General features: G+C 44.8%; 1 protein-coding gene across 2 annotated transcripts in view; it reads left to right on the top strand.

The window, feature by feature from the left end:
- LOC126262322 (methyl farnesoate epoxidase-like) overlaps positions 1-27,592 on the top strand; it is a 352,434-nt gene that overhangs the window by 108,290 nt on the left and 216,552 nt on the right. The window contains exons 5-9 of one of the 2 annotated variants that reach the window (XM_049958875.1): positions 1,389-1,634; positions 14,935-15,040; positions 24,119-24,299; positions 24,383-24,500; positions 27,272-27,490. The exons of the other annotated variant lie outside the window; for it this stretch is intronic. Coding sequence (XP_049814832.1) covers positions 1,389-1,634; positions 14,935-15,040; positions 24,119-24,299; positions 24,383-24,500; positions 27,272-27,490 — 870 coding nt within the window. The remainder of the gene's footprint in view (positions 1-1,388; positions 1,635-14,934; positions 15,041-24,118; positions 24,300-24,382; positions 24,501-27,271; positions 27,491-27,592) is intronic. 2 annotated transcript variants of the gene reach the window in all.

Here is a 27,592-nt window from a genome sequence, read left to right as displayed (position 1 = left end):
ACAGCGTTTGCCCGAGTGAAAGGAGGAACGACCTCGTGTTTGGCTTAAAAGCAAATTCCTCTACATTGTGTGGGAGCGCCCAGCCTACGCATTCTTTACAAATAGCACGCAATTTCAGAGATTTTCACAGGGAGACAGCAAACGCCAAACGCCGATGCTACAGATTTCCGGATTGGTCGCCTTGAACGAAACGTCATTCTCCCGTTTTAGAAGAGCAATGCTGATTGTCAGACGATATTTCTGACTCCTTGAGCTGAAGGAGTAATGGAAGAGACTGAAAGATATACCCCTTCACGTCTGGCGTGGAGAGGGGCCGTTCTGTTGTCGCTCTTGGAGCTAGAACACATAACGAGAGCGTGTGCACTCGTACGTGTACTCAAAGAGCGAGGAACAAGTCTCTCCTCAGTACTTCACTGGGAGAGCACCTCTGTCGAGAGTGAATCGGAGTGCGACTCTATATTGAGTCATTGCGATTAAGCATTGTCCACTGTGTTGGCCACCACACTTATTGTGCGGTGTGAACAGACAGAGTTAAACGCCTGCGAACGAATTTTTGAATGACATTGTGGTGGACTGGTTATCCGACCGGTGTACCACGCCAATAGTTAGACTAGGGGCGAATAGGAGTCCTTGACTTCATCAAGGTGTAGGGAGAGTTTGATTGGCGAAGGTCAGTCCAGATAGAATGGGAGTTATCTTATTTGTCAGCAGTGAGTGGCGCAGACAGCAGCCATCGCAGCTTACGGTATTGTGCGCTACAGCTCTTGCGAGCCCCATATTTCCTCCACAGCAGTACACTTCACTGCATTTCACACGCAACAGCCTCGATGGTACCTAGCAACATTCTAATAGATAATTATTCAAGTTGAGTAGGCACGGCTCTCAGCCATTCTGCCAAGTCAATAACAATCTTAAACTTTGTATAGAAATTTCATTAGCGAATCCTATCCTTAAGAGGTAACATTCCGAAAAGAACCCAGAAATAACTTGTTCAGTTCATAACTAAAAGTACCATTGTAATTTCTCAGAATTTTTGCAAAAATAAGTAATAATTTTCATTAGTTTCATGTTTTTCTTACACTAACTAGCACTACTCCAGTACCCAAGTATCCCACTAGTTATGTAAGAACTTTTGTGAATTTTTGTGTCATTTCCTTACAGTGGACGACTCCAGAAGATATTTAGTGCTGAAAGTTTTTCAGGCATTTCTCTTTATAACGTTAGGAGCGTCTATCTGACTTCTGTAGTAGTGTGGGGGTGGAAATTGTATCTTGCAGGAGCCACAGGGTAAAGGATACATCTCAGATTAATCCGTTGCGCAGAATGACAGAATAGCGCCCACACGCTCACAAGTGAAAATCTCATTGTAGACAGGCATTGTTCGGCAGGTGACGGAGCTGTTCCCGGTGCACATGGTGAACATCCTGTGGGCCGTCACGGCGGGCGTGCGCTACGAGCGCCACGACGCGCGCCTGCGACAGCTGATAGACGGCATCCAGAGGACATTCCGCTCCGGAAACCCCACCGGCGCCACGCTGGGCCGCATCTTCCCCGTGCTCAGAACCCTCGCCCCCAGGCTCGTGGGCTACGAGCAAGAGGTCCAGTCCAGGAGGGAGCTGTACGGCTTCATACGGGTAAGCCCGTCAGTACCTACAGCTGTGCTCCGCAAGCCAAAATTATTTATTCAATCGTATGGCTAGGGCCCCCCGTCCTCGCGTCCGTCGGCCGTCGCAATTTTATTTACCACAAAAATTTGTTGATGATGGTGATTGTTGCCGACTTACGTGGTGGGCCTTAATCAAAATATTTCATTCACTTTTGATTTACAATTGTGGTGTGCGTACACACACACCATCAGATTATTTGACTTGTCGCTCTAACGAAGTAGGTGAGTGTCAGCAATATGTCTCGTGGTCTTATCGTGGCGTGTTTATCTTCTGCCGTTAGGTCAGACGATAGAAATGCCACTTGCACGCTTAGAGTAGCAGATTGACGGTGACCAACTTCAAACAGAACTTGATTAAGTTTCACACACATTTATTAAAATAATAAAAATCATAAACCTTACTTAACTTGATTCTGGATGCTATTTACAATTGACAATCTGAAGTTTGTAATGGTACTTGAATTACGTAACCATTATGGTACCTCACATGAACCTCTCGATACCAGTAATATTCTACTGTATTTCTGTTAACTACTTAACATATTTCTGAGACAACATTCAGATTTGATTTCATTTGTGATACATCGATATGTTTATATTGCAATGATACTATTCTTATGTGTATTCTTTCTTTTGTCACTATGATCTTTGACGTACTTGTAACTCTGATTTTTGGGCGCGTAAGCGATAATTAGTTGGTTGTTAACTTGTTAGAGAGTCGGACGTTGAGAAAGTCAAGTGTTGGACGTCATGTTGGAAAGATGCATAACGTAGTCCGCTTATAAAATGTGAGGAAGATGTTTTCAAGTATGTTTTGTATTGTGAAGTGATGTTTTGTGTGTCACGTGATACTGCAATGAAAGCAATTAAAAGGAAGTGTAACTTAAATTCGGAGTGCTGATTATTTTTTTACATCACTATTGTGCTAACTTTGAAAGATTTAATCTCCAAGAATGGTTTGATAAGCGCATCTACAAAACTTTTCAATATAGCAGAATAAAACCTAGGCCTCTTTGCATCCGAGCTTGGAATCATAATCACCTAGATTTTCAACGATTGAGCCATGATAATACGAGACCAGCGTGGGAAACACAAAAAGATGAGTGCCTAGTTTTTTCATTATTACATGAAATGACTATTAACTGTGCTCTAATGACACCTGCCACATGATATGACTGATGTTGCCAGAAAATGCAGTATTTAGCAGCGTGAGCAACACCACAATCGTTATTAAAATTTTGACCTTTGGCGTGGTAGGGTTGTTAGAAGTTCCTTTGGTCTTGGTACTTTAATCTTATTCTCACATATCTGTGATACTTGACAAAGTGTCTATGCATTTCTCTTCATGGCTATGTACAGGAATATGATAATCTTATTAGGCGCAGACTGAAACTTAACTATAGACTGGTACATACAAATGCAGACTAATGCAGACTGACTAATCGGAGGTCTGTACACTCGTTATAATACCTCGCGCGTTCAGGTATCACTGCGCGAGTGTGATCCGCGAGGAGAAAAGTTTCTACGTTAGCAGCAATCTCATTGGCTGCGTTACATATTAATACGCGGATCGGCGGAAGCAAAATTTGGTCCGTCTCTAAGACAGAGCCATCTCGTAGTGCGGAGATGGACGAGCGCTGCGCCTGCGCTGTTGTGCTTAGCGGGACGCGCTCTAGTGGGAAAGTTGTGTACGCGCTGACTACGCGGAACTATGTACACAACAATTAAATGCTTTTGTGAAGTTCTCTTTTTTTAACAATATTAAACTTGAGTGGAAATTATTTTTTACGTTAATCAACGTTAGACTCACTGAATCTTAAAGCATGAAAATATAAATTGAACAATGGAATATACTTTTCTTGTTAATTTCCTCGGCTAGGCAGTTCACTTTAGAGCAAAAAATCTTTAGTTATTAAAAACATTTGCGGCCCACACACGCGCTAGAGTATTCCTCCTTACCTCCGTTAACCATTGCATTGTAGTCGGAGTCTTGGCTCTGGCTCTCGGCTGTGGTACTGAAAATAAGAATCTTAAAGCTACGTATTTTCTGCAACGTCGTGCGGCTGTGGAGAAAAATGTATATTATGTTAATAGCGGGCGAGTTTTTCGCTTCCGCTAATTTTTATAAGTTAATATCGCCACGTAATGGCGTCGTTGGCTGCATCGGCCGCTGCGATTGTTGAACTGTAAATTACTCGAATGCAGGTTAATTCAAGGAAGGCGGACATGAAATCGGGATCACCTCTTACAAATTAAAAGTGCACAATAATATTAAATCAATATGTTATCTGCTTAATTAGCACAAATATGCTTACATTTGCCAGCACTCGCAAGATGTCCGTCTACACACAACCAAGACACTCGGAAGAAGTGAAGACGACTAAAAAATTAACAAAAGAGCGTATCTTGTCGTCTCTTTAGGTCATTTTGTTATATTTCTTTGCCCTCGAAACTTACACAGAGAAATTATTATAATACGGATACATGAGAAAAATGTATATTATTCAATTTTTAAATGTCTCTTCTTTATAAATACTGTCTTCTAAGTCTTTTCTCATTATTTCGCTGGGGACGCTGTACCGTCGGGCAGGCCGTTCGCCGGGTGCCTTTCTTTCAATTTGTCGCCACTTCGGCGACCTGCAGTCGATGAGGATGATAGGATGATGGTGAGGACAGCACAACACACAGTCTCTGGGCGGAGAAAATTCCCCGACCCAGTCGGGAATCGAACCCGGGCCAGAGGATTGACAATCCGTCACGCTGACCATTCAGCTACCGGGGGCGGACAAGCCAAAGTGGGAAGTCCGGATAAACAGGAGCCTTCGATACCATCTGAAATAATATACAAAGCTAAACAACCAGAATAACAGAACACAATGGTTGCAAACATACCAACACACACACACACACACACACACACACACACACACACACACACACACGTACACACGCACACACACAAGAGAGTGTTTCGCAATTCACGTTACATACTTCTAGTGGTTATAGAGGGGAGTTAGTAGATCAAGTTTTACATAGGAACTCATTCCGGAAACGTCATGCAACGGCGCTAGAGAGCGCCAAAGTTGTCAGTGGCAGCGCCTCTAAATGTCTGTATACAGGGTGTTACAAAAAGGTACGGCGAGTCCAGTGTGCTAACCACTGCGCCACCTTCATTTTTTTTTTTTTAATCTCATTTTGTTTGGTTGCGTTCGTTGCATCTGCTCGGGGCGGACGTCGTAAGACACCCGTTCGTTGTTGATCGATTAAGTCAGTTTTTTTATTACAGAGGGCAGCTAACCCTCTGACCGAACACGCTGAGCTACCGTGCCGGCATGCCACCTCGATCGGTCGATAATGCTCGACATCATAGAGTTGATCTTTTCTTGGAAACGGAAGATATTGCACACATGGTGGGGCCTGCCCGCTCTCCCGGTTTGAATTCCATGGAGCATGTCTGGGATGCACTAGGGAGACGAGTTGCATCACGTCAGCATCCACCAACTACTCTCCAAGACTTGCGAGTAGCTCTGCAGAGAGAGTGGGCGTTATTGCCCCCATATGAGATTGATGACATCATTAACAGCATACCCCGTCGTTTGTCAGGCCTTTACTGCTGCCAGAGGTGGTCACGCTCCGTACTGAGCACATTAACAACTTGTCAGAATCTGTGTGCAAATCAGTTAAGTTGAAAAAACGCAGAACATATTTGCTCACTGTTATGAATGTTGCAGTTGGTTACCTTCTGTTTTCTTTACACTGTTTCTACTTTACTATCAGCTATTTACATCGTTTTGCAAAATTTCCGTTTATTGCTTTAAGTTTGGACACCAGCGTACATGTACCGGTACTGTTGTTGCTAAGAATGTAGAGTACACAACTTTCATAGTTGGTAGTGTGGACCAAAACAAGAAAAAAAGTTATGCAAACATGGGCTCTAAAATGCGTACCCGAGGAACTATGAGCAATTGTTCATGTTCGTTTCTCTGAAACACACCTCTATTGAAAATGTGTTCGTAGCTCTTAAGATTTTAGAGCCTAAGTTTATTAGACATTTTTTCTTGTTTTGGTCATAATTACCACTTCTGAGGGTTACCTAACGTATAAACTTAGCAACTGTATTGCATTGTCAGAGGTCTCAAGAACGGTTTTCGCTTATAACTTCCGACTCTTTTGTTACCGATAAAAGGGCCCTTACCTCAAATTGATACTTTTATCCTTCTCCGCCATCCTTGACGTTTGTAACGAATCCCATATACAATCTCTAGAAGACTGTAACATGAATTGTGAAATGTTAGGACTACAGGTACAAATATTGTAATCATACCCACTTCATTGTGTTAGTTGTGTTTTCTGTGTTTGACGGTCTTCCCAAAACCCGACACATAATTTACTACCTGACGTTTTCTGCACAGTCATAACTGCTCCTGCCTGTATAAACATTTTGCGTCAATCTGTATAAACATTTTGCAAGCAGGCGTCCAAACTTTAATACCCGACCTGCTGCGCAGGGGAAAATAAACATTAATGGCTTACTTGTGCCTTGCGTACTTTGAGGTACTAGACAATATAAAAACGTACTACTCGTAATATCTATAATTACTCGTGTTAGTCTGCAAATGAAGTAAATAGTGGTATAATGTTGTTCTGTACAGCGTCAATAGTCATCAATAAAAATATCTGCACTTATAGCAGTAACCTCCAGTATACACAGGGTGATCAGAAACAGTCTCAAAAGCTTATAAGGGTGTAGCAGGCTAGATTGCGCTCAGAAATAACTTTTGAAGAAAAAATTCGATGCGTCGCGCTGTTTCTGGTTTAACTAGCATCAGATCGTATGCGCAAATTCCAGCGCTTGCATCCGCTAAAATACGGTAATGCACAGACATCTGTGGGTCCGTGAGTTACCACTTGTTAAAACTCACATCATTAGTTACAGTGCACCTTCTTCGGAGGTGATAAATTTCAGGTGGGAGAGCAGAAGCTACGGTTTCAGGAAACCAAATGAAGAGTACGCCTGGCGATACTGCCTCTGACAGGCTGCATGAATTTGCGGACGCAGCAACCGATTAGCCAACTTCAGTGCTAACTGAATCGGAAACGGCGGGATGTATCGAATTTTGTCTTAACAGTTATTTCTCAACACGAACTACCAAGATGCAACAGCCTTACAAGTTTTTCAGACCGCTTCTTACTACCCACTTTATACATGCCCGAACCAAGTAAGGAAAACGTGACCTGGAAGCCAAAAGACAGTACCGTTACATATAGCGAAAAATAGGGAGAATTAACGAAACGCGGTATCGAAAACATCAATTGACCTGCATAGTTCGACTTAAATTCCTGACACCAACACAACAGCCAAAAAACGATGGCAATACAAAAATCGATATCAATACACCTAGTCAAAAGTAGTGGCAATCAATGAAATGCGATATCGAAATAAAACAAAGTATTAATAACCTAACGTCACTATAACGTACAAACTGAGACCCTATTTCTCATAGCATGTAACACACCTGCCAAGAGCTCCATATTCGAAAGGATCAAGTATTCATTAATACGAGGGCTATTCCGAAAGTAAGGTCCGATCGGTCACGAAATGGAAACGACTATGAAAATCCGATAAAGCTTTGCACAGATGTGTTGGGTAGTGTCTCTAGTATAACCCCAGTTAGCATCACGTCGCTCTTCTCATTTCTGAGCTCGCAGTGAGTGCGTAAAGATGTCTAGAAAATAGTGTCTGCCGCCAAGTACGGGGGCCTGGTGAGAAATTTCCCCTGAAGCTATGCAGCTAACATTACATAACTGTCGTGCTGTTTCGTCTTCAAGACAATTCTCAGCCGCATTCTGCAGGGGCAATGAAGATGCTCCTGCATCGTTTTCAAATGGAAATGTGAGATTACCCACAATACAGCCCGTAATTGTCTCCCTCTGAGTTTCAGCTCAGGTCACATGAACCGCTGGTTATGAAGACAACATTTCGGCACAAGACAACGAGCCGTAGGCCAGCGTAGAGAATTGGCGGAGAGCACTGGCGGCTGCCTTCTATAGCGAGGGTATGGGAAAGTTGGTACAACGCTACGATACACGTCTAAGTCGGGTCGGCGACTATGGAGATAAGTAGCTGCAAGGTGTATCTAACTGTTGCAAATAAAACATTTTTGATTTTTACCGTGGTTTCCATTTCGCGACCTATCGGACCTTACTTTCGGAATAGCCCTCGTAATTCCAAGTTCATGTTGATTGTAATAACTGTTTTCGTTCGTTACTGGGGCAGCCAGAGACAATGTTTAATCTGTGGGTGATGAATGGTGTCGTCGACTGAAACAGTAGTACGTAACGGCTCAAAGCTGCCGGGAGGTATCGAAGGCTCAAGTTGGAGTAATGAAGAGTGTACAGTGCGTAGTTCACTACTGGCTATTAAAATTGCTACACCAATACAAAATGCTGATGATAAACGGATATTAATTGGACAAATATATTATACTAGAACTGACATGTGATTACATTTTCACGCAATTTGGGTGCATAGATCCTGAGAAATCACTACCCAGAACAACCACCTCTGGCCGTAATAACGGCCTTGATATGCCTCGGCATTGAGTCAAACAGAGCTTGGATGGCGTGTACAGGTACAGCTGCACAGTTCATCAAGAGTAGTGACTGACGTATTGTGACGAGCCAGTTGCTCGGCCACCATTCACCAGGCGTTTTCAATTGGTGAGAGATCTGGAGAATGTGCTGGCCAGGGCAGCAGTCGAACATTTTCTGTATCCAGAAAGGCCCGTACAGAACCTGCAACATGCGGTCGTGCATTATCTTGCTGAAATGTAGGGTTTCGCAGGGATCGAATGAAGGGTAGAGCCACGGGTCGTAACACATCTGAAATGTAACGTCCACTGTTCAAAGTGCCGTTAATGCGAACAAGAGATGACCCAGACGTGTATCCAATGGCATCCCATACCATCGCGCCGGGTGATACGCCAGTATGGCGATGACGAATACACGCTTCCAATGTGCGTTCACCGGGATGTCGCCAAACACGGATACGACCATCATGATGCTGTAAACAGAACCTGGATTCATCGGAAAAAATGACGTTTCGCCATTCGTGCACCCAGGTTCGTCGTCGAGTACACCATCGCAGGCGCTCCTGTCTGTGATGCAGCGTCAAGGGTAACCGCAGCCACGGTCTCCGAGCTGATAGTCCACGCTGCTGCAAACGTCGCCGAACTGTTCGTGCAGACGGTTTTTGTCTTGCAAACGTCCCCATCTGTTGACCCAGGGATCGAGACGTGGCTGCGCGATCCGTTACAGCCATGCGGATAGGATGCCTGTCATCTCGACTGCTAGTGATACGAGGCCGTTGGGATCCAGCACGGCGTTCCGTATTATCCTCCGGAACCCACCGATTCCATATTCTGCTAACAGTCATTCGATCTCAACCAACGCGAGCAGCAACGTCGCGATACGATAAATCGCAATCGCGATAGGCTACAATCCGATCTTTATCAAAGTCGGAAACGTGATGGTACGCATTTCTCCTCCTTACACGAGGCATCACAACAACGTTCCACCAGGCAACGCCGGTCAACTGCTGTTTGTGTATGACAAATCGGTTGGAAACTTTCCTCATGGCAGCACGTTGTAGGTGTCGCCACCGGCGCCAACCTTGTGTGAATGCTCTGAAAAGCTAATCATTTGCATATCACAGCATCTTCCTGTCGGCTAAATTTCGCGTCTGTAGCTCGTCATCTTCATGGTGTAGCAATTTTAATGGCCAGTAGTGTAGCATCGCTTTTCACACCCTCTCTCTACGAATTGCGGATAGTTCCTGCGAAGAACGGCGGTCGGTTACCCACTGTGTGAGCCAGGGTTTCTATAATTTTAACATCCTAGTCATTACGCAGGATACGAGTTGGAGGAAGTGCGGTGCGTCTCAAAAGTCCCCGTACCCTCTTGACTTTGAACAACTGCGAAAATATGAAGTTGTTTTATTGGTGCTCGTACTTTGAAGCTGACGAAAAGTATTTTTGACGGTCTGTATAGTTACAGTTGTGCAGTCATGGCTGCTGGGAGCGGAAAAAATTACCCTGTTAATGAGCAATTAGTAAGTTTATGTTGGTGTATGAACGTCCACAGACAGGGCAGAAGATGAGATACTTAATGAGTGCGTTTACCCTGCCTCGTATAGCAACCTTGATTGACTGGGAGCAACAGCTATTGTTTCAGGCATTGTCAAAGGCAGGCCCCGCAGTGATCGTGAGATGAGTGACGGACCGTGGACCGCAGTCGCTCGATCTACTGAGCAATCCACAGAGAAATAAGTTCGTGAAACAGTAGCTCAACTTCAAGTACCGCGGTCAGCAATGCATGACCACATTAAAATATCTGAAAATGAAAGGTTTTAGACCGATGTTTGTGAGCAAATTATCTTGCAATGATATGGAGCAGTGAGCTGCACCCTTCCGTGCTTTGTTGACACATCAGATGTGTATCGCTCAGGAGTGTTATTTTGTGAAGAATGTGCGATACATCGCAGTTCGCACAAGTGGAATGCGGTATTCTGATCTAAGGAAAATCTGCATTATGTGCCAGAGTTGGAAAGGAAGCTGCCTCGTGTTTATGATACGGGCTGAGATGTCATCACGATAGCTGTTCGGACCGTATTTCTTTGAAGGATAATTTTTTGTGTGAAGGGCACCTGAATGTGACTTCTTATTTCAACATGTTGCAAACAGGGTTACATCACTCTTGAAGACATGGGGAATCTTGGATCACGTGCTGTGGCAGTAGGACCGAGCTCCAGCGTACTTTGCTATTCAGTTGCATGAGTTCCTTGATGAACAATCTCCAGGGTGCTTGAGCCCCATCGAAATGAACACCATGAAGTCCGGACCTCGCCGCTTCAGGCAGTTCACTATGGGGACTGATCAAGTTCAGTGTGGCCCAACGGCAGTTCAAGACAAATGAAAAATTGCGTGTTAAGTGTTGAAGAAGCCTTTCGAGGCAAAGCTCATAAGATGCTCGGCTAGGTGTCAAGCAGTAGGTGGAGTTGGGCAAGTGTCTGTGAATGCCACGTGGATGAGCCTACAGATTCGCTGGATACATGGTTTTTGTCTGTAAATACTCCCATATACTGTTACGGGAATTTCTCGGACGCTGGGTAGAAAGTTTGCTTTATCGTCTTGGGACGCGGGGTCTCTGAATTTCATGAACAAGGTTCTTCGCGATGCAGTCATCTCTCTTGTAACGTCTCCTGCTCCAGTAGTTGAGAATTGTTCGTGCTGCTCTTCTGTGAATTTTTTTACCTCCTCAATTAATCCAAATCTGTACAGGTGTCGAACGAGGGTTTTGTGAAAGGAAGCAAGGTTAGCGTTTAACATCCCATCGACAAGATCATTATAAACGAGAGGGTTTTGTAAGCGGCCTAATTCGTTCGTGAATGACACGTCCTTAAGCATTCTTCCATCAAATACTAGTGTATTTAAATTTATCCGTGTTCTGTGGAATTCGTCCAGGTCAGCGACTGTATTATAAATCTATACAAATAGAATTTTAATGTTCGTTTCTTCGACATTCCAAATCTACGAAAGTTCTTCGTGGATTGCTGTGAAATTATGACACAACATTGCATTCGAATATACTTACTGAAACGCCATCAGGCATATGTGTAATCTGTTTGTAATAAAAGGGGCAACGGTATAAAAATGTAAATTTTGATTTGTTTAAAACCGTTAATCTCCGAAAGTTCTTTACCGATTGCTTTGAAATTTTGACACCACGTTCTACTGGTATACGTGCGTGTTTCTATTACCACGCTTTTTAAATTACGTAATACGTAATTTTTTATAAGTTCAATAATAGGAAAACGTTATAAAGTGCACGATAGTTATTAGCAAACAGGAAAGTTGTATTTGTGGCTTACTGATTTATGATTAGAATATTACAACACAGTCTGAAGTTGCAATAATAATAAACAAGGCTCGAGGTCAGTGAGAGGGGGAAGAGGGATAGAGGGGTGAGACACAGAACACTGGAAGGAGAGGACGGAAAGAGAGAAGGGGCAGGAGGAATGGAGAGAGAAGGGTGAGAGAGAAGATGGACAGAGAAAGGCGGGAGGAGGTGATGGTCTGGGAGATGGGGAGAGAGAGGGGGCAGGAGAAGATGGGGGGAGAGGGGGGGAAAGATGTGCAGAGAGAGGAGGAGGAGAAGATGGACAAAGAAAGGGGGAGGGGAGGTGGACAGACAGGGGAGAGATGGAGATTAAGCCGTGTATCCAATTCCCATACATACTAGAAACGTGTGCTTTCGATTTTCTTTCTTTTCCATTTAAGCAGTCTGAGCTACAGCAAAGTGTGGCCGGGTACAGCTAGTTATAAATATTGTATCATGGCACATATTAAAGATTATGATTACTTTGTGTTTCCTGATTATTCGGTTATGTTGTTTGGATAAACAAGAAATACAAAATAATCACACTGAAGCATTTAATATGCACTATGACATACATACACATATACAGAACAATATTGTTTTTTCATTGCTTTTACTATCTTAGCAACTGAAATAAGATCTTAGTAGTTAAGAGTCTGTGGAATGTAAGCATATGAATGTGAAAGCTTTAAGTGATGGTGTATTTATTATTACTGTTCTCCATGTACCAGGCAAATAAATTTCGAGTAAAATTTCAATAAAGGCACGAATGAAATGATTTAAATATACAACTCTCTTAATATACACACTATCACATTGAGCAAATAATCCTTACCAAACTTCAGATTAATGTACATGTAACCGTAATGCAACTGATGATAGCACCACACTGCTAAAACTCGTCTTGCTAATAAATGAAATGAAATGAGCGTGTGGCATTGTTGGCTGGGAGGCCCGATGTGGGGGAGTTCGGCCGCTGAGTGCGTCTTATTTCAGTCGACGCCACATTGGGCGACTTGCGTGCCGGTGACGAAGGTGAACTAGTGATGAAGACAACACAACGCCCAGTCCACGAGCGGAGAAAATCTCCAGCCCGGCCGGGAATCGAACCCGGGCCCGCTGCAAGCACATTAGCACTCAGCTAAGCAGGCGGACTTGCTAATAAATATTAATAAGTGACTGAAGCAATGAAAATTATTTCATGAAAATACGAGTGTGGCCTTAGTCCTCGCCGGCCGGAGTGGCCGAGCGGTTAAAGGCGCTACAGTCTGGAACCGCACGACCGCTACGGTCGCAGGTTCGAATCCTGCCTCGGGCATGGATGTGTGTGATGTCCTTAGGTTAGTTAGGTTTAAGTAGTTCTAAGTTCTAGGGGACTTATGACCACAGCAGTTGAGTCCCATAGTGCTCAGAGCCATTTGAACCATTTTCAACCTTAGTCCTCCTCGCAACTAGACTTGTTTGTTCGTTCACATTGTATCACTTTGATCAGAAAATTGCAGACACCTGTGATTCACGCCGGTGACTCTTCTGATTTTTGCTAGCCTTTCGCCATTGTTTTCAGATGGTAGGCGTGTTAATCTTGATTTGGCAATGTTAGTGGTAGACGTAGCCGGATGCTCTTCCTTCCTTTTTTCTCAGACAGCGTGTTTAGACTCAAAAGCCAATCTTTGCGCCTGGCAGTGATCAGATGTCTTTCCAATCCATGGCAACTTTCGACGCGGTCATCTCTCTGGTCTACACCTCCAGGAAGCCCTGTCGGATTTCGCACATTATCCGTCAGGTAATTTCTTTGTCTTGTGTATAGAAATGGACCTTCATATTGCCTTGAGGAACACCGAACTCTACTTTCGCTGCTGATGTTAAGAACGAATACTACCTCCTGCTTGCTAGACCCTCCCATCTGCACTCAATTTATGTACTAGTCGATGGCGGGGAACTGTGTCGAATGCCTCCTGGGTGTAAAGAAACGCGACAGCAAAAAAAAAAAAAAAAAAAAAAAAAAGTTCAAATGGCTCTGAGCACTATGGGACTTAACATCTGAGGTCATGAGTCCCCTAGACCTTAGAACTACTTAAACCTGACTAACCTAAGGACATCACACACATCCATGCCCGAGGCAGGATTCGAACCTGCGACCGTAGCGATCGCGCGGTTCCAGACTGAAGCGCCTAGAACCGCTCGGCCACTGCGGCCGGCAAACGCGGCAGCAATCTGAGTTCTGCCGTCTACTGCCTTCCGGATCTCATGAACGAGCAGAGGAAGATGGAATTCACACGACAGGTGCCTTTGGGAACCGTATTGATTCCTGCGTAGGAACTGTTCAGTCTCCAGGAAAGTTATCATATACGAGAACATTGTATTTTCGATAACTCTACGTGAAATTCACCTGAGTGACAGAGACTTTTACAAGTCGGTCTTACAGCTCTTCTTATACAACGAAACAACCTATTCCTTTACCCAGTCATGTTGCACACCCCATCAGTAAAACAGGGACTAGCTCGTCCGTGCATTCTGTATTGTCTCTCAAGGGCAGTCCGTTAGGTCTCTTTCGAGCGATTTGAGCCGTTTCTCAATTTCGCGCTCGCTTCTTTCTGTATCTGTGATTTTCCCATCCTTGCGACGGTCGCACGAAGAAATTTTGTTGTGGTCTTCGAAGGAGCACTATTTCTGTCTTCAGTTCATCATCTTCCTTTCGGATGCCATCTTAGTCAAAGAGCGTTTGACGAAAGACTTTGTTCCATTGAATAGTTTTAGGTAGGACTCAAACTTACTAGCGTTTATTGAGAATTCAGCAGTTAAGATCTCAATTTATTAACCATTGAATGTTTGCAAAACCGTCGTTACGGTTGTTTTGACAGCGTTCAGCATTTGCTTGTTAATAAGGTTTCGAATGTAGCGTGTCTATGCACGCACTTCATCACGGGATTTATGATTAATAGTATGAAATCGTTCTGAAGCAACAGCAACATTGTCAGTGAACGCTGGATAGAAAAATTATATGCACCGCATTCCTAGTGATACTCAAACAAAACAGCAATGTTAGTATGGTTCACAGATAGAAGGCCAGAAACAAGAACAACAACAAAAAGAAGTGATTTCACAGATGTCTTGGCAATGTTATTGAACCAGCTACATGCAACAGCGCTAAAAAGTTTTACAGTCAGAAATCTTTTCAATTTTACAACGTTTTAAGGAAAGGTGAACGGAAAATTCTAGGTTTACTGGAAGCACTATTTTTTCTTTCAATCAAGTATTTACTATGATTATTGACTATTGTGGAATCAAGTCGATATTTTCAGTATCAATATATTTTGTGGTTGTGTTTCTAGGAGGCTATACACGAGCACATGAAAACTCTAGACGAGGACAACCCACGAGATTTCATCGACGTCTACTTGCGGGAAATGAAAAACTCTGGAGATCCCACGTTCACTGGTTAGTACAGCAGATGCCTTTTTTTATTTAGGTGCTTTGTCGTATGTTGACGATGTAATGACTTGTACATTGTTAAGGTTAAGGCGTTTGGCAGCCAGCAAGGGCATTCCGTGAAAAGAAATCAGAGATACAATGCAGACAACAGGCAGAAGTGGTAGCGTTTTGGGGTTAGCAGAGGTAAACAGTGACAGTAGAGGGCTGTGAATTGCAGACGCTCTGGGCAGCTGTTCCAGGGAAGAAAGTTAACTAACTAGTAACTCCGCCTAACTTCCAGACGCTGTTGTAAGGCGTCATAGTAGAAGATGGCCACAAAACGGCAGGTCTCAGTAGAGCCAGCAAGCTTGATACCTGCACATGAGAAATGCAACGTCAGTGGGTTTATACAGGTGAGAGAGGTACCACAGCTGTCCCCACTGCGAGAGGCCTCTTGGCAGGGTCAGGTGGCGTAGAACACTTTTGTTGTTGGCCATAAGAGGATGGGCAGTAACGTCTAGCTTTCAACTGAACGATGTTGCTACCAAGCTTGGAGTTTGTTAATGTAGTCCAGATACATCACATACCTACTGAGTAGAAGGGGAGTGATCTGAATGTGGGTGGACAGAGGCGCCCTGGAGGTGCAGAGCCACTCATCAGATCGGCTGAAGCTCGTTAAGTGCTGGTGGATTTGCGGGCCGACTATAGAAATGGGGAAATAGTGCGCCTCCACAGTCCTTTAAAAACCAAAGTTTTTGTCTTCAGAAAGAGTTCTCTGTCAGATCGATGGGGCGACGACTCCGTGTCGCTCATTGCCAGCTTGGAGTACACTCCGACAAAGCTGTTTTTCTCACTCGGAGTGCTGCTATCAAAGTTCATACCTCAAAGTGCAGCTAGTGCATGCTATTTCTGTCAGCTCTCACTGCGCAAACTCAGACACTGACTTCTGTTGTGCAACCAGTTGCACCCTTTGTTTTTCATATTTGGAATTGGCCTTCATTGTAGTAATTAGTCGGATCGCAAATAAATAGTGCTAATCAGACCCCTGGGTATCCTTAAGTCACCTGATGTGAGCATCCTATCGAGTCCCAAAATCCTCTCCTCCTGAAAGTGCCCTGTGACAGTGTTTGACAGTGATCCTACAGCGTAATTCAGGAGGAATGTCACATAATTTGTGAGGTGATTCTGCATGTGAAAATAAACCAAAAAAGTCATATCCTATTTTCTATTGTTACGGAGCTGGGGTGGGTTGAAGACTACACTCATCCATGAATGAATATGAAGACAAGTGTGAATATTACTTACCGAAATGAGGCGTGGTGGACAGAATAATGCTGGTACATATGACTTATCCTTCCTATAACAGGTGTAGGGGCTCTCTAGCGCATAGCAGCACTGTGACGCCGCATCGAGGTAACAGCTGCACGCGTACCCATTGTCAAGCTTGGGTCGGGTCAATGACACCATGTGAATGTCGTGACTAACTGTCCACTGTGTCTGTCAATACCAATATGCTGCAGATGTTCACTCATGCAGAATACGAAGACATGTTGTTTGTGTAATGGCAGTATCCGTGCAGCCGAGGCAGAATACAAGAGACATTTCCATGATCTACGAACGACAGGCTGTCCAGGTAGTTGAGGGAAAGGAAGATATTATTGCAATCGCACAGCAGAGTCCCACCACCGGTATATGGTGCATTAGCCGTCAGCTCGGTATTCCACAAATGCGAGTATGGCGTACACTCCATTCTGAGGTCTTGTACCCATTCCATATGCAGCCAGGGCAACATCTGCATGCAGGTGACTTAGTAAAAAGATAACAGTTTTGTGAACGATTGGCTGTACATAGAGACGTCGTGCAATACGCTTAATTTACAGACGAGGCTACATTTACACGCAATGGTATCATGAGCACCTGCGATTCTCGTGAGAACTGACAAGACACTAGGGAAACAAAATTCCAAGTTAGGTGTTCAGTTTACGTCTGGTGTGGTATTACTCATGACCTCGCGACAGGGGCTGTGTTCCTGCTAAATCACATGATAGCCGCAACATAAACACATTCCCTCATAGAAAACTTACCTGCACCTTTGGAAGACGTGACGTTAGAGAAAGGACGGCATATGCACCTGCAACATGATGGATCACCTATTCACTGTACCAGACTGGTATCCCCATATCTGAATAATACATTTCCTCGACGGTGGATTGGCCGTGGCGGACCTATTAACTGCCCTGCCAGATCACCCTGCCTGACCCCGTTAGGCTTCTGTTTATGGGGCTGGTTAAAGGGGAATGTGTACACTGCTAAGGTGGATGCACATGAACAACTTGTTGCTCGCACCGCCAACGCTGGTACCCGCATTAGAGCCCGCCGAGGTGATATTCGATTTAGGCTACAACACACCCTCCAACGCTATGACAAGTGCGTTGAGATGGTTGGGGAACTTTTTGAACACCAGTTGTAGGATGAAGCATTCATCTGTCCCACCATTATACTGTCCATCACATCGCCTACACAGCGTTTCGGTAAATAGTATTCGCATTTGACTCCATAGTGGTTCATGGATGTGTGTAGTCTTCAGCCCGCTCCAGTTCTGTAACCATCTAAAATCTTGACAGGAATTTTTCGGTTATTTTCACATGTAGAACCATCTCACAAATTATTTGACATTCCTTCTGAGTCACGCTCTATATAAAATGGCGTAGGGTTCAAGTGCGGGATTTGTCTTGTGTCTGACGATCGTTGTAGAGGAGTGCTGAGGCGGCCAGGTACCAATGCAAGTCCCAAGTATACAGTGCCATGTTTCGAGTCTCACGGTAATAGTGGAACCTTCCAATGACATCTGTTAGGTATATGCCAATTCGGCGGACAATTCTCGAACTCAAAATGATTCTTGCCGCAAGTAACAATTGAAGCTTGAAACGGCGATCTGAAAAGTATAAACAATCCACATTGTTCTGTTCTTAAGTCTTTACTTTTACTCTAAGAAGAGAATCCTGGCGTAAGAAGAGTATTCAGAAAGATATTTTCGACTAAAAAGGTATGCATCTCGTGAAAGTCGTGCATAAGCTTTTTCCCGCTGTTTATTTCTCACAGTGTATTTTTCGTGCATTAATATACAGTTGAATGCATGAAGATCATCACAGGTAGGCTGCTGCGTCCGAAGTTGCACGACGTTGTGTAACAGGGATAGTTCCTAAAGCTGTCGTCATCTTGCGCCTAGATCTTCGTAGGGCCACAACTCCGCGGTCGAGACGCGTGTACCACGTAAGAGCTATTTCATTAATTTCGATTGGCTACTGTTGGAACAGTATAACGCGAGAATTTTCACTGCACAATTGACCACAGTAACTGAGATTAATGAAATCGCTGACTATATTTGTGACTGTAACTTGCCAGAATCCACAGTCATGTAACTTAGTGCTAACCAATAATAAATGTTATATTTCTTCTACACACATCAAAAAAAGTTTTGCATCACCCCGGTTCCCAGAGCTGCAGAAGATAAACGTTGACTGTGGATATTGTATCACAGACACAGCCCCTTTGACTGTTCAGAGATATCACTAAACCCGCCCAAAGATGTAAACAACCATGCTTGAGCAGCACCTGTTAGACGGAGGGGTCGGACAGCCGATCAGTTCCAGTCATTACATCAGGAAGGAGGTACACGGCTCGTGTTGTCTGTAGTTAAACCATGCCTAGACGGTCAATATCGCGGTTCGGTCGCGTCCGCATTGTTACTTTATGCCAGGAAGGTCTCTCAACAAGGGAAGTGTCCAGGCGTCTCGGAGTGAACCAAAGCGATGTTGTTCGGTCATGGACGAGATACAGAGAGAAAGGAACTGTCGATGACATGCCTCGCTCAGGCCGCCCAAGGGCTACTACTGCAATGGATGACGGCTACCTACGGATTATGGCACGGAGGAACCCTGACAGGAACGCCATCATGTTGAATAATGCTTTTCGTGCAGCCACAGGTCTCAAACTGTGCGCAATAGGCTGCATGATGCGCAACTTCACTCCTGACGTCCACGGCATGAACCGCGGTACAGATGGGCCCAACAACTTGCCGAATGGACCGGTCAGGATTGACATTACATTCTCTTCACCGAAGAGTGTTGCATATGCCTTCAACCAGACAATCGTCGGAGACGTGTTTGGAGGCAACCCAGTCAGGCTGAACGCCTTAGATACACTGTCCAGCGAGTGCAGCAAGGTGGGAGGTTTCCTGCTGTTTTGGGATGGCATTATGTGGGGCCGACGTACACCGCTGGTGGTCATGGAAGCCGCCGTAACGGCTGTACGATACGTGAATGCCATCCTCCTACCGATAGTGCAACCATATCGGCAGCATATTGGCGAGGCATTCGTCTTCGTGGACGACAATTCGCGCCCCCATCGTGCACATCTTGTAAATGACTTCTTTCAGGAAGACTTCGCTCTACTAGAGTGGCCAGCATGTTCTCCAGACATGTGCACTATCGAACATGCCTGGGATAGATTGAAAAGGGGTGTTTATGGACGACGTGATCCACCAACCACTCTGAGGGATCTACGATGAATCACCGTTGAGGAGTGGGACAATTTGGACCAACAGTGCCTTGGTGAATTTGTGGATAGTGTGCCACGACGAATACAGGCACGCATCAATGCAAGAGGACGTGCTACTTGGGTATTAGAGGTACCAGTGTGTACAGCAATCTGGATCACAACCTTTGAAGATCTCGCTGTATGGTGGTACAACATGCAATGTGTGGTTTTCATGAGCAATAAAAAGGACGGAAATGATGTTTATGTTGATCTCTATTCCCATTTTCTGTACAGGTTCCGGAACTCTCGGAACCGAAGTGATGCAAAACTTTTTTTGGTATGTGTATTTCGCGTGGCTGCAAAATAGTATTACATGCATAGAGAGGCCGCGACAGTAATAAGTAAGTCTCTCCTTGTTTAGGAATCACAGCAACTTTGCGAGTGCCTGGACACACGGTGACATGTGGCTGCTTGTGTTGTTCTGGGAGGCGCGCTCCGATCGCCGAAGTGGTGTGGCCAACATTTCGCGTAAAGCGGAAAATCCGGGTTCGAGTCCCAGTCCAACACAAATATTCATATGTCGCCAACAAACTGTTCAGCTGAATTCTAATCGTATGCGCAACTGCTAATTCAGTTCTTCTATAATAAGTGCCTATCTGTCTGCTAGCCATTGCAGACCTTTTTTTTTTTTTTAGATTAGATTAGATACAGTTCTTACACCACAAATCCATAGTGAGTGTATCCTCCAAGATGCAGAATATTTCATTAAGCCAAATCACATTTTAAGAAAATGCTAACATTCCTTGCACAGGTTCTCCGTGAAATGGTCGTCATGAATGTAGGACAAATCTTTTTATTACATTGGTAATAACTTACATGTCACAAAAGATGTAAACGTACACAGGAGTGTGTACGTGATAATTCTCAGGTGTTGTAGCCAATCATCATAAAACACAAAATCTGTGTACAACACTTATTTACATAGATTACAAATGGTTCAAATGGCTCTGAGCACTATGCGACTTAACTTCTGAGGTTATCAGTCGCCTAGAACTTAGAACTAATTAAACCTAACTAACCTAAGGACATCACACACATCCATGCCCGAGGCAGGATTCGAACCTGCGACCGTAGCGGTCGCTCGTCTCCGGACTATAGCGCCTAGAACCGCACGGCCACTCCGGCCGGCACATAGATTACAGTGCTGCACTGATGATGTGCACAGATCCCTTCTTACACGACGCTAACATTATCTGATGTTATTAATAATATATACATCGTAATTGGGTAGATGGAGTTCGCCACCAATAAATCCTTTAGGATGCTCTTAAACTGAATTTAATTAGCAGCTGAACTTTTTATGGCTACTAGCAAGTTACTGAAAAAAGTGTATTCCTGAGTACTGGACACCTTTCTAGACCAATTAAGCGGCTTCAAATCTTTGTAAAATTTATGTTTACACCGTCCGATCACATAAATGTGGCCATCTATCAACGACCTGAATAACCACGTTTTGCAGTTCGGACCACTGCGAGACGTATAGGAAGAGAGTCCGTGAAGTTCTGGAAGGTCGTTAAAATAGTACCTGCAGATTGTATTTAATTTATATGTTACATTCATAATTCGTAATTGCCAAGTTGTAGGAACCTTTGACCATTTGATTCATGTGTGTATTCGGATTGTATACTGTAGACTCAGCAGTATTTGGCTTGTAATGCGGCAACTACGTCTCCCCAGCCCCTAGACAACGAAACCAGCCAAAACGTTTGATATTTCATCTCTGAGTCTGAGGGTACATAGCTGAGGGCCATATCACCACATCATTTCATTTTGAAAGCCCGCAGGATCCATGGCGCGTACAGTCCGATCGAAATGGTGCCACAGATCGTCGACTGGGTTTAAATCCGGCAAGCCTGGTGGCCGGAGAAGGACGGTAAAACCTGAGCTGTGTGACACGTTGCATTGTCCTGTCGGTAGATGACACCGTGCCGAGGAAAAACAGACTGGATGTAGGGGTGGACATGGTCCTCAAGATTAGAAGCATACTTGTGTTGATCCATTGTGCCTTCCAGAATGACCAGATTGCATAGGCGATGCCACGAAAACCCTTCCAACGATCGCAGCAGGGTGTTTGCTTTCTGTACGATGGAGCGTAAAACGCGATGCACCTGAAAAGGCCACCTGTCACCTCTCAGTGGACGTGAAGTTATGGTACTGGCGTGCAAATTCCAGCCTTCGTCATGGACCCAGTAGTCAGCATGGGGTGCATGAACCAGGCGCCTTCTGTGGATGCCCATACACAGCAACGTTGGCTGTACGTTTGTTGAGGAGACACTGTTGGTAGCCCCTTGGTTCATCTGGATGGTCAGTTGCTCAACTGTTGCACGTCAGTTCGCCCGCGCACATCTCCACAGCCGTCATTCAACTCTCACCTGTAGCCCATGGTGCACAACAGTTGCGTCGTCACTCGTTTTGGCTAGCGCCATTTTGCTATACACGTTATGCTTTATCCACGGCGGCACGCGAACAGCTTACAAACTTAGCCGCTTAGAAAATGCTTCCACCCTCGCCCCGAAGCCAATGATCATCCGCTTTAGGACGCTACGTAAATCGCTCCGTTCCCGCATTACGACAACGACTACACTGTTGTCTACGTTCCCACGACATGTTGTTAGTAGGCTGTTTAGGTTTTTATGTTGGTAACGCCACGTAGCGCTCTGTATGAAAATCACTTACTGTGCTGTGTGCTGTCTGTGGCTGGTTTGCATTGTTGGAATATTTGCTGTTGTAGTGTTGGGCAGTTGGATGTGAGCAGCGCGTAGCGTTGCGCAGTTGGAGGTGAGCCGCCAGCAGTGGTGGATGTGGGGAGAGAGATGGCAGAATTTTGAGAGCGGACGATCTGGATGTGTGTCCATCAGAAAGAGTAAATTTGTAATACTGTATATCATGAACTGATATAGCTGATAACAGCTGTAAGCTGATAACACAGTGAGCAGGTCTATGATGTGTTGATGAATTGTGATATGGTCAATGCTCGAAATTTCAGAGTTTATTACATTAAGCTTTGACGGCAAGAAATTTTTTGTATTTTATTTGGTTACTACTTTCAGTCAGGACTGATCATTTTCAGATCTGTCTGCGTTAATAAAATGGTTGTGCTGCCTTCGTTCTCATGTGGTTAACTTACTACTGCGAAGGTCCTTGGTTCGATTTACAATTGCAACTTGTGGTAGAAAGCTCTGGAACGGGGCGCGCTCAGTTTCATAAGGCCAAGTGCAAACAAAGCTGTATAATAAATTGGGCAGCCAGATTAATGCGAAAGCAGACGAAGTTCCATCAAATTGAAAGGTCTGTGCCAGGGTAGGTGTCATAAGATATATATTTATCTAATAAAAGGGTACAAAAAAACCTAATTTTTAGCCATCCTTGGCTCATTCATTCAAATAAGAGAGCTGATGCGTTATGATGCTCGCTTGTTGAAGAGGGTGGCGAGCACATTAACTGCGGTCTCTTTGCAGAAACTTCAACATATTGATGAAATCCTTGCCTGAACAGTAAATGGGCAAACGCTCATAGAACTTTGAATAATATCAAATGATGCACAGCGATCTGGTGTTCCTGAAGAATATGACACTAACCAACGCCATATCGAGTGACTGGACAGATGCGCGCCAATAAATAGAAGTGGCTCAGGCACTTATTCTACTACTGTTTCAAACACGACATTCAGTTTTCAACAAAACTACACAAATGGAAACTAATCACCTGTAGTACTCTGTTACTTATTAATACCGACGCTGATGACCCAAACCTTAGGTATATGCGTTTCTGAGTCTAGTGATAAATGAATAGTCCATCTAAACAACACTGCATCTCTTCTCTTGCGATTGGGCGTTGGATACAAGTCAAGACTGACATTATCTTATGATTTTTTCGAAACATCAATCTTCAGTAAAAAGTTGTCTGTATACATTAGTTTAAAACTGAAATTCGAACTGTCTAGGATCATAGCCTCAGTCGACATCACCTGCGTTTGCCACGTTGACCTTCTTGAACCATCTGTAGGTGTTTCACCGTATTTCATCGAAATAGTTTCCTCAGAATGATTTAACAATGGCCAATCAACAACGACCAACTGCAGCTCGACACACCGCGAGCTAGCGGTATTCTGTATTCAAGAAGTCTATGGAGATTTGTCCGTATTCAACATTAAGAAACTCTACAGCCATACTGATGGCAGCTCTGGTCCCTCCATGTTGTCGTAGACTGCTGGCCACGAGGTGGGCTGGATCACAACGTGTAATCGGCTATTGGGCTATATACGAACATTTTCAATTGGCTACTTCAGTTTTCAGAATAATGGTGGAGAGTGTCTGTGTGAATACGTGGAGATCAAAGGATCAAAATATGGTTATCATCATTTTTCTCCTGGTGATGAGAAAAGTGGTTATAGTTCTCAAAAATAGCAATTTTTATTTTGACTCTAGGTGCTAATGTGTCAAGATATTTTTGTTCAGTAATGGCTGAGTCAGTTTATATGTATCTCGGGACTGTTTTGCCTTTCAGAAGATGGACTTGCGGCTATCATCTTCGACCTCTTTGCCGCTGGATCTGATACAGTTTCCAACACTCTGGCCTTCGCCATAATGTACATGATCCTGTATCCGGAGGTCCAAGAGAAGGTGCAGAAGGAGTTGGATACTGTGGTCGGCCATTCTAGAAGAATTTCACTCGAAGACAGGCCACGGTTAGTCAAAGAAGAAAGTTAAGTAACAAATCACTTTTAATAACGTTGTCTTTACTTCTTTTGGCGCAAAAATTGTTTTTCAGGCTGCCGTACTTCGAGGCTGTGATAGCTGAGATTTCCCGCATAAACACCACTGCGCCCATGTGCCCCCCGCACATAGCGCTTAAGGACACCACTCTCCACGAGTACAACATACCTAAGGTACGTATTGTTGTGTCAAAAAAAAATGGCTCTGAGCACTATGGGACTTAACTGCTGATGTCATTAGTCCCCTAGAACTTAGAACTAATTAAACCTAACTAACCTAAGGACATCACAAACATCCATGCCCGAGGCAGGATTCGAACCTGCGACCGTAGTGGTCGCGCGGTTCCAGACTGTATCGCCTAGAACCGCTCGGCCACCCCGGCCGGCTATTGTTGTGTCCTTGTCACCACTGCAATACCTTGTGCCATGGAAAGCAAGGGAGAGGACATTGTTTTGTGGCCGGTATGCTCTTTCTGCAACACAACTGCACACTTGTATTAACAGGGTTCTTTATTTACTTGAAGAGACACCTTATTTACTTAAACAGATAGCTGCTACATAACTTTAACAGCGTACATGTATCGTGGTACAAGTTCTTCAATATTAGTCCGCGTTAGCCTCACTGTTGGTGAAGTATAAGTCCCGCTATAACCACTGCTGTGGTCGCTATACACTCTCGTAGCCGGTGATGTGAACTGACTGACGCCAACTAGAATAGCTACTGAGCTAGTGATAGAGACTGAGACTGACCCTACTTGTCAGTTGCGGCGATCTAAATACTTGCGGTCGAGACGGCATTGGCGGTACACTGCTTGCGAGTCTGTCTTTGGCCTCTCTCCTGGCAGGCTCGCTTGATACAGCACCTACTATAGATCTTCTTGCTACATCTTTGCCGACCGGTGTGCTGGTGACAGCTTACGCCAGCACACACATCACGTTTATGCAGTTGATGTTCGAAGAGATGCAGCCATCCTCATTAGGCAATCTTTTGATTTGATAGTGCTTTTCAAAGAAAGTTATGTTTTTCAGCCATCATTCTGGTCCGCAAAAAGATCAAAGATTTCTAAAATAAAGACACAGTATACCATAGACCAAAGGTTGCCTTTATCTGCTATGAAATCATCGAAATCTCCCACCATCCGCCGTAAGATCTCTTTCGGAGGCAAACGATTAGCCCACCAATTGGGCCCTCGATGTAGCGGATACAAGGGAACGAAGTGGACATGAAACTCATGTCTTGCCTGCAGATTAACAGCAGGAGACTCGTCGAAACGTTGAGACAAGTCGACGGCACGATGGAGCTGACAACTCGAAAAGATTTCATCAATGAAATTCGTGCAGAAAGTCTGTATTTCTAGCCGCGCGGGATTAGCCGAGCGGTCTCATGGCGCTGCAGTCATGGACTGTGAGAATAGTCCCGGCGGAGGTTCGAGTCCTCCCTCGGGCATGTGTGTTTGTTTTTGTCCTTAGGATAATTTAGGTTAAGTAGTGTGTAAGCTTAGGGAATGATGACCTTAGCAGTTAAGTCCCATAAGATTTCACACACATTTGAACATTTTTTTCTGTATTTCTAAACAAATCTCGTGTTCTAAAAATGTTTCCTCTTAAAGCTTTTTTTGTAAGATATTATAATACAGCCCTTATATATACATGCCATACTACAGCGAATAGCAAACGAAACTGGTACACCTGCCTAATATCGTGTAAGGGGCCCGTGAGCAGCAGAAGCAGCAGAAGCTGGACTCGAACAATGTCCGAAGTAGTGCTGGAGGGAACTGACACCATGAATCCTGCAAGACTGTTCATAAATCCGCATGAGTGCTAGAGGCTGGAGATCTCTTATAAACTGCACGTTGCAAGGCATCCCAGATATGCTCAATAATATTGTCTAAGGAGTTTGGTGGGCTGTGGAAGTGTTTAAACTCAGAAGAGTGTTCCTGGAGCCACTCTGTAGCAATTCTGGACGTGTGCAGTGTCGCATCGTCCTGCTGGAACTGCCGAGGTTCGACAAAATGCACGATGGACATGAATTCATGGATGTGATCAGACAGGATGCTTACGTACGTGTCACCTGTCACAGTCGTATTTAGACGTATCAGGGGTCCCACATCACTCCAACTGCACACTCCCCACACAATTACACAGCCTTCACCAGTTTGAACAGTCCCCTGATCACGTGCAGGGTCCATGGATTCTTGAGGCTGTCTCCATACCCAAACACGTCCTTCCACATGTTTCCAGTCATGAACAGACCAATGTCGGTGTTGATGTGCTCAGGCGAGGCGTAAAGCTTTGCGTTGTGCAGTCATAGAGGGTACACGAGTGGGCCTGCGGCTCCAAAAGCTCATATCGATGATATTTCGTTGAATGGTTCGCATGGCACAGTTGTTGATGGCCCTGCATGTAAACCTGCAGCAATTTGGGGTAGGGATCTTCTGTCACGTTGAACGATTTTCTTCAGCCGTAGTTGGTCCTGTTCCTGCAGGATCTTTTTCCGGCAGCAGCGATGTCGCAGATTCATGATATTGATGGTATACTCGTGAAATGGTCGTACGGGATAACCCCCACTTTATCGCTGCCACGGAGATGCTGGCCCCATCGCTCGTGCGCCGACTATACCGTCAAGTTCAAAGACTTAAATCTTGATGTCCTGCCATTGTAGCAGCAGTTACCGATATAACAACTGCGTCAGACACTTATTGTCTTATGTAGGAGTTGCAGACCGCCGCGCCGTATTCTGGCTGTTTACATATCTTTGTATATGAATACGTATGCCTATACCAGTTTCTTTGGCGCTTCAGTTTACATGCCATACTAGTCTTCAAATATATTGTGAACTTAATGTTGTGTGCCTGCGTATTTCACCTCGCACAGCTTTAACAGACACTAATCTTTGACGGAGTTTAACACTTCGCACGAGCGCTCACTGGCTGGTGTGTGTGCAGGGTACGTGGTTCTTCATCAGCCTGTGGTGCGCGATGCACGACAAGGAGCACTGGGGGGACCCGCACGTGTTCCGACCGGAGCGCTTCCTCGACAGGGAGACGGGCGCCTTCACGCGGGACCCGTACGTCATCAACTTCGGCACCGGCGCGCGCTCCTGCCTCGGGATGCCTCTGGCCAAGAACAACCTGTTCCTCTTCCTGGGCGCCATCTTGCAGGACCTGGCCGTGTCGCTGCCGGCCGGCGAGCCCAGGCTGTCGACGGACCCGCTGCCGGGGCTCACGGCCGCTCCCAGGCCGTTCAAGGCGCACTTCGCCACCAGA

Source organism: Schistocerca nitens, chromosome 6 (genome assembly GCF_023898315.1).
Source record: "Schistocerca nitens isolate TAMUIC-IGC-003100 chromosome 6, iqSchNite1.1, whole genome shotgun sequence".
In the NCBI taxonomy this organism is placed as follows: Eukaryota; Metazoa; Arthropoda; class Insecta; order Orthoptera; family Acrididae; genus Schistocerca; species Schistocerca nitens.
The sequence above is the reverse complement of the archived record's forward strand: the minus strand, read 5'-3'. Positions and strand labels throughout refer to the sequence as shown.